The 13,308-nt window shown below is 35.1% G+C and overlaps 1 protein-coding gene across 7 annotated transcripts in view; it reads left to right on the top strand.

The window, feature by feature from the left end:
* Fam172a (family with sequence similarity 172 member A) overlaps window positions 1-13,308 on the top strand; it is a 365,442-nt gene that overhangs the window by 221,055 nt on the left and 131,079 nt on the right. For all 7 annotated transcript variants that reach the window (XM_048331051.1, XM_048331055.1, XM_048331056.1 and 4 more), the window contains one exon: window positions 5,979-6,095. In XM_048331051.1, the coding sequence (XP_048187008.1) occupies window positions 5,979-6,095 (117 nt within the window). The remainder of the gene's footprint in view (window positions 1-5,978; window positions 6,096-13,308) is intronic.

Below are 13,308 nucleotides of genomic sequence, written 5' to 3'. Positions count from 1 at the left end.
CTATCTGTCTGTCTGTATGTATGTATTGTCCCACACCACCTGAGATTAAAGTATTCTTTTGCTACAAGTTTTCTATCAATCCAATGATTGGTGATTTGGGGGTATTTAATTATCTACCTAGGTTTACTTAGGATATAAAAATTCATAAAAGTTTTCAAATTGCCTTTATTACATGTGGCAGGCCTGGCGCTTGAAATCAGAGCCTTGGGCACGGTCCCTCAGAATTTTGCTCAAGGCCATCACTTTACCACTCAATCTCTACTTCTGGCTTTTTGGTGGGTTGGAGATAATTGGAGGTAAAGAGGTACAGCTGGCTTCAAACTGTGATCTTCAGATCTCAGCTTCCTAAGTAGTTATGATTACGGGTGTGAGCAGTACCCAGCCAAAATTGATTTGGGACATTGTGAATGTACTTATTTCTTAGTGTGTCAAAATATTTGTTTTGTTTCTGACATAATATACTCCAACATATATTTATAAAGATTTAATAAATGTATTCATTTTTCCATCTATGGCTATTTATAAAATTCCTTAATGTCTTTGTTGCTAAGCCTGGCTTAGATTTTTAGGTTAGATTTTAGGTTAGATATTTAGGTTTAGATGCTTAGTCCTCACATTTCTATAGATGCCATCTTCATACTTATTCTTTGTAACATTCTAGTCTGTTTTGTAATATCTTGCCTACTCGACTCAGTCTTATTACAGAGTAAAGCCTTTTAAACAAGTCCCCTTAATGTTTAACATTGTCTTGATAGCAATACCTTTTATGTTTTCCTTGCAATTAACTCGTCATGGATGAAATAAAGGCTGGTAGTTTTCTTGATTAAAAAGTATATTTTTCAACTATTATCCTTTCCCCACATCATGTATTTTTATTAACATTGTGTCATACATTCATTGTACACAAGGAGAGAAGGTTCATTATACACATCATATATTTTTGTAAAGCACAGCCTTCTCTACCAACTTCCAGATTGTCAATCACTTAATGGTTAGGATTTTTTTCTCTTTTTCTTTTCCTTTAAAACCTTTTGTATGCTTTTTGTTGTTGTTGTTGAGGAAGCCTGCACGTGGCAACGTGGCTTAAGCAGGAAAGGAAAAGGAAGTTATTACTGCTCTCTTCTGGCTGCCTGCAATAATAAATCATAACTTGCCACTCCCTAACTGGTGGCTGGAGACTTATCTTCATAAATACATGTGACCCTAGAAGTTTCAGTTTACATGCCCTATCCCTTGGTGTTCATGCCTGTGGAGAGCCTTTTCCTTCCTGAAATTACACAAAAGTTGCAAGAATTGAAGCTAGAGCTTCAAAGCACAGGAAAAGGGAATGTTGTCTTATCCTGTTGCTACACTGGAGATCCAGCTGGCCTTGTTTATCTAACCAGGGTGTGAGACTGCATGTCCATCTGTGAGGGGCTCTGCAGAGCACCAAGGCTTACTACTCTTAAGTTTGGAAAGTAGGAACCTTTCAGGATACTTCTAGTATGTTTTCCTACATGGTTATTTTTATAGTGCTAACTACATATAGATTTGAGGTATATGCTTAAATAGCCAAGCATTGAGTCATGTGAAAATTTATAATATTTATCCATTTGATTTAGTATTTATTAACAGTATCTACGTGATGCATACAAGCACCAAATGATATACCATTCAATCCAGAATACTATTTTCATTGAATGGGAGTGCAGGGGGGCACTGTTAATGGCACCAGTTTCATAGACATAGCAAGATCTCTCCTGTGAAAACTGGAATGTATGACCATCTGGCTTATGCTGATTTATTCCCCTTAAAACAACAAGAAAAAAAATCAGATTAGAGATTCAAAGGGGCAAAAGTGGAGGTGGGTGGAGTATTGTATGATACTTAAAAACGGTTAAACTTTTAGCATGAATGCTGATGTCACTGAGTACATTGTTACTATATCAAAGGAAAGATACATTTTAGAAATTCAAGATGATGCCTGAGTGATAATAATTCATAATTCACATCGTTGATTTCTTACATGCTCGTCTCCTTTATGCTTCAGCAATCCTGTGAGATGTCTGCTACTATTATCCTCATTTGGGGTTTTTACAGGATTAACAAAAAATAAGAAATCTTCCTATATCTAGACCCTTTGCTTGCTTTCAACTGTAACACTATACTGCCTTCATCTGGACATATTTTATATCTCAGCAATTATCTTTTTGAAAACATAGATGCACTGACTGCCTCTATGTCAAAACAAAGTGGCAAGGGACCTGACTTTCCTCTGGGCTGGCATTCCTACGTCACGCTCCATGCTTTGCTGCCAACTCTAGTGATTCTGAAAGGGCTCACTGGGGGAGGAAAGTGGAGTTGCCACAGTATTACTTCAACAATTCTGTCTTCATTTCCAAGTGCGATGCCATGACTAGCATTCTGATTGCAGGATTTTAGGTAGATGTCATAGTTGACTCTTTTTTATGCATGAGCCATGCAATGACACATAAGCAAAGGAAGAAGCAATCTTTCATAATTTTTCCTTATGGATTATTGGCTTTTAAAAATATTGATCATTAAATGCCTTTATGCACTGGTCATTCATCTAGTAGCTTCTTCTAAATGAATGAGAAGAATTTTCAAGGTTTTATATATGGAGTTTATGGTGTATATCTTTCTGAAGTCACTTATTTATGTACTATGTGCCAGGACCTCTACTAATTGTTTTACATTTTACTTAATGTTAAAAATGTCCCTATGATTTACCATCTCTGGTGACATTCCCATGAAGACATTGAAATATAGAAATAATTAAAATAATTTACTCTAGATATCCTTACCAGAAATGCAGAGTAGCAATTTGAATCAAGTATTTGTTCTGACTTCAAAGCCCTTGAATAAAACTTAACAACTCTGTTCTCTTAAAAAAATTTTTTTTTACTTTTATTGTTCAACTACGCTGGAAAATAGTATGGAGATTTCTCAAAAAAAATAGACATAAAACTACCTTATAATCTAGCAATTCCACTCCTGGGCATTTACCAAAAAGATTACAAACCAGGATGCAATAAAGCCCACAAGAACAATCATGTTTATAGCAGCATTATTCATTATTGGGGTATGGAATTACTCCAGATACCCCTCAGTGGACAAATAGAACAAGAAAATGTGGTGTATATACCCAATGAAAGTTTACTCATCCATTAGAAAGAATGGTACTGTACTATATATAAATAAACGGAAAGACCTGGAAAGAATATGTTAAGTGAAGTAAGTTAAGCTCAGAGACACAAAGCATGCATGTTTTCCCTTATGTATGGAAGCTAGATTTAGCTGAATAGTCATAAGTACATACGTTGGATGGTATGCCAGTGTATGCAACTGTATTAACTAAAATACATAGATTCAAGGAGACCTCAAATAGTACAGTTCCTTAGAAAGGCAAAATCAAAGTTCAGCAAAATAAAACAGGAATTGGATACTCAAAAGAGGTGGGGTGGGATCGAGGAGAAAGGGGCAGATGAATGAAGTGGAGTGAGGGAAAGAATAAGTAGGGGAGAAATGGGTGTGAATGTTGAAAAGGAGACATTGAAGATACACTGAATTCATAAACTGCTTTTTTAAATGGCAACTCCTTTGTAGAACTACTTAAAGATAGTAATAAAAATAAAGAAAAGAAATTTTTAACGTCCAGAAAAGAAATACTGAATATGGATTAGGTATAAACTGAGGACCTGGATGTTATACTGGTCTGAGTTTTTTGGTAGACAGTTTATTAGTCTTCACAGATTGTCTGTGTGTGTGTGTGTGTGTGTGTATTTGTAATCACCAGGGGTGCAACTGCTTGGGTCACAAAGTTTTATGTTCCAGTACCAATGAGATTTGTTAATAACTGGTGTGCTATTGGGATACCATTATCAATCAATAAATAAGTAAATAAGTAAGAAACATTGACATATTAAAATGCAGTTCCACCTGGTTAGTCTTGGTTCAGTGCACACCTGTAAACTAGTGAGGGCAGCAGCACAGAGCAGAGTGCTATATGAGGACATTTACAGGTATTTGTGAACACCTAGAAGAAGTTTGGTGACAGTATTATCACTGATAACGCCTCATAAAGTTTACACTCAAGTAGACATGCCAAGTGCACTTATAATCTGCATAATAAAAGCATGATGAAGCACCACCTTTTAGTACTTGTCAAACCTTTGAAACAATCTAATCTGAAATCTTCCACCAAAATAAAACCTCTAGAAGGAGCTATTCTTACTATATTAAATAATATATAATGAGTTAATAATCTATAATCATATAAATAGTATTTATATATAAATAGTCTCAACTGTTAGCTGTACTATTAAATGCAGAGATGATTCATTCATGTTCATATAGTAATAATGGTCCTCAGGTTTATAATTGGGCAGGAGTGTCGGATAGTAATCTGAAGGAAAACATGTGTTATTTGATTTTCTTTCAGAATACTCTTTCCTGTACAAGTAATTCACATGCTGTAACTCTTACAGTACACATGTGTAACACATGTCAAAATGTAATAAATAAGGTAATAGCTTTTTCTGATGGCTGATGGAAGACTTTAACATTTTCCTCGGTTTAAAACATATGATATAGAGATCAATATAGATATGAGCCTGCATTCACAGATGTACGCCTCTGCTCCCAAACCACACTAGCCGCTTTTAGGAGACCCCTTGGACTTTAAAATGTATGAGATAATTATTTAGAGTGCCATGGCTACTAGGCCACAATGCTGAAAATTAAATTATTTATTACATCTATTAAGTTAGGGTGAAGCTACCTCATGTTTTCTTTTCCTGTAGGTTTGGAGGATTTAATTGAGGTAGATTCCTACATCCCAAATTTAAGTCTCTGGACTAGAGATATGCCGAATTTTTTTAAACAAATCCTCCTTCTAACATCAGCTTCTTTAAGCCCCAAAGCAAATCAATCCATTGCTCTGCCTTAATCTGGCTTAAATGAAAATAAATTTTTAAGACACTAAAAAAGTCCTCATGGTTTCCTTTATCAAAAGTAGAGACTGGTAGAGTTCTGGAAGAAATGAAATCTTGGGGAAAATTACAATAGTTAATATAAAAAAGCTGAAGATTTTTTTTAATGATGTTAAACATCTGTATGGGGATGGGCAATTATGACAAGACTGGTGAATGTATCATTTCAGGGCCTGAAGAAAAAGCATGGTGAAGCAAATTAGGTGGGCGGAACAGTCTGCATAACTCCTCCCAGTAGTAGATTAAAATATTTTGGGGTTCTTTCAATGTAGAAATTTTATGTTTTGATTTCCTTATTTCATAGGCTATCAGTGATTTCATTAGTATATTCAAGTGAAGCAACATTTTTCTTTTTAGAAGACACACACACACACACACACACACACACACACATCCAGGGAAAAAAGTAAAAATGTAATAGCTTGCCAACAAAAAGAGTATTTGTAAAGCAAAATAATATTGACAGACTTTGAAAGTAAATGATCTTTGTGGCTATTTAAGTCACCATGGAAGGCCATGGTGAAAGCAGGCTGGTCAAATTAGAGAAGTCAAAGCAAATATCTTTTTTCACTGATGTGCCATCTGCTGAAAATTAGTTGAAGTTAGTCATAAGTAGCTAACAGTGAACTACAGGTGTTAACTTCCCTGAGGCACTGGGATAGGAAGTGGTAGAAGAAATTTGTAAAAGAAATCCTCAGGGATTCCCCTGTGATCCTTTTAATCTTAAAATTGTCAAACCATGTGGAAAATAATAGATCTGCGTAGTTCTAAGACTTAAGCGGTATTATCTTTTTAAAAGAATATATCAGGTCTTTTCATATCTATGGACAAGAATAGAGTGTATTCAATATAGAAAAGAGTAACTTTGAGCCAGAGATGCATATGCCTTTTTCATGTCTAACACAATATTATTATCTATGACTAAGCAGGCCACATCCAGTAAGAAAGCAAGTGTAGCCAATATTTCCTTTTTCTTTTTTAAAACAGATGATTCAACGAGAAGCTGATGTAAAAAGCAAGGTAACTGCTGTGGCATTGACAGACTCTGTTCACAATGTGTGGCATCAAGAAGCTGGCAAAACGATCCGAGAATGGATGAGAGAGGTGAGACCTGGTTTTGTTTGGTGCTGAGAGGTATGGTGTGAGCCTTTGTATCGGGAGCTTTCACAGTCGTGTATCACTTCCCACCACCGCACTCCCTTCCAGAGGCAGTAAGTACAGCGAGACACAAAAGGGAGGACTAGAGCTGGCAAAAGTAATTATAGAAAAACTCTTTGGAAAAACAAATACTTAATTTAAAAGCATCCTCTTCTTCCCATATAGGTTTCTATGGGATATCATTTTGTGTGCATATAACATATATTAGAACTTTGGCTGAGAAAAGTTTCATATTGTGAAATTTTTAATCCCTAATACTTAGATTTTCCTGTAGTTTCTTAACACCGGAGCTATTTAAATGTAAGAAAGATAATTAATAGATACTCCATTTTGTCTTCTGGATGTGTGATCTGGAGTTATTACTCTGAAACTGATTGGCTTGCTACTGCTCATAAGGGGAGAAGTAAAAAAGCTGAATGGTGTGCCAGACCCGCTAGCTCAGTGAAAAAAACTCAGCGACTGGCTGTGATCCAGCCTTAAGCTAAGAAAGCATCTTTTCACACTTCCTAAGGGCTGCTAACCTGGAAAACACAAGGACTCACTGAGCATGCTCTTCTTATCTTTTCAAAACTCTCAGCCTGTTACTTTTTGTCCTATTACAGAAATCTAGCTAAATATGTTTTTTCATTTGTATGTATTGATATTATAAGCAATTGGCACCAGCCACTTCATAATAATTCAATAATAACCACCATAAACAATTAGTCAGCAATAGTAACTAGTCAGATAACAGTCCCAAATGATTTTACTCTAGTCCTCATAATGTTGCAGTCATATAAAGGGTTATTTAAGTTTATTCTAGCACACACAGCACTTTGATATTTAATTTACATAATACGTATATGTATATATGTGTATGTACACATGCATATATATGTAATTGGATCAAGTTCACTCTATATTATTTTTTCTTAGCCCAGCTTTCTTCTCCCTTTTCTTTTTTAATAGGCTTCATTATGGTATATTCCTATATAAATATAATGCACACCAATAATATTAATCTCCCATCACCTTCTCCTTTCTCTACCTACCCATTGTGTCTCCCCACCTCACAACAATCCCCATTTTACAACCACATCATATTGTTCTTTGAGATCTAGATTGATAATACAAGCAAACACATGCAATATTTATTTTTCTAACCTTGGCTTATCTTGTATAACATATTGATCTCCACTCCCATCTATTGTCTGACATAATTTCATTCTTCTTTATAACCAATACTCTACTATATATATGATATATACCATATTCCTTTGTACAGTCATTTTGTTCTATTTTTGGCACTTGTGAATAGTGCTTCTGTAAACATGCATACAGATATCTCTCTTGCATGTTGAATTCTATTTCTCTGATGATATGTCTATGTGCCCAAGTATGATGTAACTGGATCATATTTTTAGTTCTTTAAGGAACCTCCATACTGACTTCCATAGTTTTTACCCAAGTTTACATTCCTACAAACTTTATATAAGGTTTCTTTTCCCATACAACATTCTGGTCAGAATTTGTCATTTTTTGTTTTCTTGGTGATTGCCTTTATGACTGTGGTGAGATAGAATCCCAGGGGTGTTTTTACTTACATACTTATTTCACCAGTCCTGGGACTGGAACTCAGGGTCTGAGCACTGTCCCTGACTTCTTTTTGCTCAAGCCTACCACTCTACCTCTTGAGCCACAGCACCACTTCTGGCTTTTTCTGTATATTGAGGTGCTGAGGAATCGGCCCCAGGGCTTCATGCATGCTAGGCAAGCACTCTACCACTAGGCCAGATTCTCAGCCCCTCAAGGGTGTTTTGACTTGTATTTTCCTCATAGCTAAGACTGTTGAACCGTTTTCTTCATGCATTTATTAGTCATTTGTGGTTCTGAGAAATTTCTATTCAATTCACTTGCTCTGTTTATTAATTGGATTATTTGTTGTTTTGTTGCTTAATATTTTAAGTTTTATAAGTTCTGCATGTTAATTTTATCTCATAAATGTATAGATATTAAATAAATGTTGAATAGATATTATATATTAAATATGCAAAGATTTTCTTATATTCTGGAGATTGTCTTTTTAGTCTGGTAATTGTTTGCAGAAATTTTTAAATTTGATGCAGTCCCAGTTGTCAGTTCTTGCTCTTATTTTCTGAGGTTTTAGAAATATTGAAAGATATAGACAACTTCCTGAACAGCTAATGTATACTTTTGGGGCAGGTGACCAAGTTTGAACTCAGGATTTGAACACTTGTTTAGCTTGTTTACTCAGCTGGTTCTCTATTACTTAAGTCATGCCTACAACCCAGCTTTTTGCTGGTTATTTTATTGGAGTATAACATACTTTCTTCACTGTCTGATTTTTTTTTTTTTTTTTTGGCCAGTCCTGAGGCTTGAAATCAGGGCCTGAACACTGTCCCTGGAATCTTTTTGCTCAACGTTAGCACTCTACCACTTGAGCCACAGCGCCCCTTCTGGCCTTTTCTATATATGTGGTGCTGAGGAATGAAACCCACAGCTTCATGTATACAAGGCAAGCACTCTACCATGAGGCCATATTTCCAACCCTTCATTGTCTGATTTTGAATTGTGATTCTACGGATCTCAGCCTCCTCAGAAGCTGGGATTACAGGTGTGAGGCACTGAAGCCTTCCTCTCATATAAATACATATAAATATTTTAATGATATTTCTTTGCCAAATTTATAGTTATGCAGCTGCCAGCATTATAAGTTTATAATTTATAAATCACAATTAAAGGTGTGAGCCACCAGTGCTCTGATGCTCATAATTTTTTAAGTTATTAAGATACATTAATTGTATACGGGGGAGTTATTAAGATACATTAATTGTATACGGGGGATTCGTTATGACATCTCATACATACATATATGTCCCCCATCAGCATCACTCCTTCTGTCACTATTCTTTATCTTCCTCCCTGGTGTGTGTGTGTGTGTGTGTGTGTGTGTGTGTGTGTGTGTGTGTTGCTCCTGGGGCTTGATCTCAAGAACTGGATGCTGTCCCTGACTTTTTTTGTTCAAGGTTAGTATTCTACCACTTGAGCCACAGTTTCATTTTCAACATTTTTGGTATAGTAGTTAATTGGAGATCAGAGTTATAGACTTATCTGCCAATGCTAGCTTTGAACATCAATCCTCAGACCTTAGCCTTTTGAATAGCTAGGATTACAGGTGTAAGCCACCATCACTAAGATCCTCTCTTCCTTCTTAAAACTGTTTCGGCAGATTCATCATTCAGTTTTCATACATGTGTATAAAACACTTAACCATATTCACCGTTTTCCATTCCTCTATTGATACCCAACCCCCTAACAGAGCCCACTTTCCTCTAGTAGAGCAACACACATACACACAAACACATGCACCTTCTGCTCACACATCCTTAAGGTCTAGATTCTGCAAATAAGTGAATGAAAACAGTAATTTGCTTTTTGAACTTTGCTTATCTTGCTCAACATGATGATCTCCAGTTCCACCTACTTTCCTGAAAATGATGTAATTTTAAATGATAGTTTCTTTCAGAGACAGAGAGAGAGAGTTGAAGAGGGGTACATTTGACAGTCATGCTATTATGCCAAGTAAAACCTACTCCCAGCTAAAACACTTAAGTGTAAGTGCTGAGTAAAGGTAAGAAATAATTAAAGGCAGCTACCTCCTCAGAACTTCTCATGAAAAGTTCCAGCACTGTCAAAGCTAAATTGTGTGGCTTACTCCTGATCCAACCCCAGAATCTGAAAGTTTCCAGCAAGCCAGTAGAATAGTTCTACCTATGGATCAGGAATCTTCGTCCCCTAATAGCTCCATGTGCAGGCCCTACAAAAGAAACAGGTAGATGGTAGTGCCATTTGTCTGAGAACAAAAGCCTTTTATATGAAGATTAGGATTTAAAACAATGATTAGTACAAATCAGGCACAAGCAATACACTCAACAGGAAAAGCAAGCTTCTCTATTACCTGACACAGAAGTAATTACTACGTACTTTTCTCTTTAAGTTCAGTATGCTAAATTCTAATGTTCTTTTTTTATCCTGAATAATTATTTATTTATTTTCAAAGTGATGTACAGAGGGGCTTACAGTTTCATACGTAAGACAGTGGGTACATTTCTTGTACCATTTGTTACTTCCTCCCTCTTTCTCCCCTCTCCCCTCTAATGTTCTTTTATAAAATTTCATTGCATTTCACTTCTACTCTGAAGTATTGTCAGCCCTTGGTTCAAAAGTAGTCCCTTTGCACTATGTCCTAGAAACACTTGCAGCTCCAAAACATGTAGATTTTATTGAGGAAAATTTAAAACTCCAGAAATAGGGAGAATCACCATGTCAGAACAAGAAATAGTTTAAATTGAAGACACTTAACATTAAGAAACACTCCATTGCCTATATTTTTATTTGACTTTTAAATTACAGAATCCCATCCCAGGATAGGGAGAAACAGGTGATCAGATGACATTTCAAATATTGAATTGGTTGGTTATAGCTATACATCTTTCTTTACATGCTTTTACTTCCCACTTCAATGCTTTTTATTCACTCTGTCCTATTATAAGCATTGTTTACTTGATTTTTCCTGTTTTCTGTATACTTTTTCCAATGGTGTGAAAAGATCACATGCACATAGATATACATATATAAACTTCAAACTTATAATTTAGAATTTTTACAGTTCTATACAGGTACTTTGCCTTTCCATAGAACATTTGGGCATACTCACTTTAACTACAGGTGGCTTAACTTCTCTCTCACTTTTTGTGAGACATCAAAGGTTTAAACTCAAGCCTTAATAAGAGCTAAAATTTCAGAATCATCAAACGTTAACCTATATTTTCTTTGAGTTAAAGATAATCTGTTAAAAAAAATGGGCAAAAGTTTATTTTGTTCAGCTTTTCAAAGTCAATAATGAGTTAGAAAAATGATTTTGCACTCATATTATAATGTGTCATCACTTTTATTAATACTAGAAAACCCTGTAAAACATAATTTTACATAGGTGAGCAGTATTCAGACTGACATATCACCTGGGTAATAGCCAACTTTCATCAGATTTGAAGGTAGCAGTAAGATGAATAATAATTAAAATATATACCTAATCGCTGCCTGTCTGTTGGTAGTGCTAATTGCTGTCATTGAAAAGACTGAATTGTTTAAGAAAAAGAGAAAGTCATTCTCATTGAAGCTATCTCCCTGTATCATTGGGAGCCTATTTTTAGTACCTATAGAAGTCATGATTTTTGAATTTATTAGGAGCTGTGATGAATGATAAAACAAATCATCCATTTACATATCTTGACACTGCTTTGGAGAATACTTATTTCTTACAAGAGAGTGTCACATTGTATATAAAAGCTGGCTAATTGTGTGCTAATCTTCTGCATTATCTAGAATTCTCTGATGTGGTATTCTGTCAATGGTAATATTAATTTTACTTATTTCAAATGTATGAAATATCTTCTAAAACCCTATTTTCTTTATAATTTCTACTTGCTTACATTGTGTAATTTTGCATTCAGCTGCTAATTAAGATTAAGAGTGCATGTTATAGAATATGTATCCATTTTAAAACCATCAAGCTTTGTAGTACATGAAAAGTATTTCCATTTTAAATATGAAAATAGAGAACACATTTCAGGACACTACTAGATGTTGTGTTTGTTTTCATGTTTTTTTTTCTGCACAGTTCAATAGTTTCATTGATCCACTGTTTCTTACAAAAATCTGCCATGCTTTGTGAACTTCACTTTCTAATCTCATACAGCAACCCTTCCTTTATATTATTCCTGCTCTCTCTGGTCCCAGAACAGTAGGGTTGCCTTGACAAATCTATTCAAAAGCCATTCCTCAGCGTTTATTGGTGGGGACTAGGGCCTTTGAAATTCTCTCCTCACTGCAACACAGCTGACATCTTCTTCCAGACAGAATGAATTAAGGAAATACAATAAGACACTTGATCTACCAGTCAAGGATCTTTCCACAGTGAGGACGGATTCCATGGTGCACAACCAGGGCAGCAAGCATCTAAAAATACACAATACATGCTTGTTTACCAGAATAGCAATCACCGATTTTTCCAACATGATTGATGGGATGATTTCTTTTAAAATGAAATCTGTCTGGAAACTCATTGTGTGTGTGTGTGTGTGTGTGTGTGTGTGTGTGTGTGTGTGTGTGTGTGTGTGTTGTTGTTGTTGTTGGGAATTTAAAAAGAAGTCTTATAAACCAGATTCAAATGTAAACTTAATATGTATAAAAATATATAAAGTACTTTTATTTGACTGAGTTGCAGATAATCATTACCTTTGAGACTGGTCTTTAATATTGAAAGCTTCCTGTCCTTGGACATATTGCTATACTTCATTATGTTGTCTTTATGTATTACTATTTTGATACAAACTTCATCAGAGCAAGACAGAGTAAAATTTTTTTTTAAAAGAAGAATACATTTTATTCAGGCCAGGTTTTGCAGTTTATTTCTTCTGATATCTCATAGACAAAGAGTAATGGTTAGAAATTGGCTATTCTTTTACATGTTTAAATTAATATTTACTTCAAAAATTTTAAAGATTTTTTTAAAGTTTTTCTTAACTATAATCCTTACATTTGCTTATTTCTTAGCTCTAACATTTTTGAAAAATATTACATCGTGATTCACAAGTTAAGTGCTTTTTTATTTAATTTTATTGTCAAGATGATATGCAGAGGGTTTATAGTTACATAAGGTAAAAGTACATTTCTTGGGGAACATTGTTAATCCCTCCCTAATTTTCCCTACTTTCCCTACCCCTCCAAACCCTCCCCAAGTTGTAAAGTTCATTTCCAACATATTGTGAGTATTGCTGTTGAATTTGTTTGCCCTTTGTCCTTTGTCTCACCATTTTGTTGTTCCCCTCCCCTTCCTCATTTCAGATATACATGTATACAATACACAGGGTACCAAAATCAAATACAGTGACAACAGGGATAAACCATTGGTATAAAAAGTGAAAGAAAAAAGAAATAACTTCACATCTTCACTGTACATTAAAAAGAACAACAACAAAGAAAAACATCTTATTTCCATATCTTGGAGTTCATTACACTTAGCATCATCTTTTTCTTTTTCTTTTTTTTTTTTTGTCCAGTCCTAGGCCTTGGACTCAGGGCCTGAGCCCTGTCCCTG

The sequence above is a fragment of the Perognathus longimembris genome, chromosome 22 (genome assembly GCF_023159225.1).
Source record: "Perognathus longimembris pacificus isolate PPM17 chromosome 22, ASM2315922v1, whole genome shotgun sequence".
Classification (NCBI taxonomy): Eukaryota; Metazoa; Chordata; class Mammalia; order Rodentia; family Heteromyidae; genus Perognathus; species Perognathus longimembris.
Note: the sequence above shows the minus strand (reverse complement) of the source record. Positions and strands in the feature narration are given on the sequence as shown.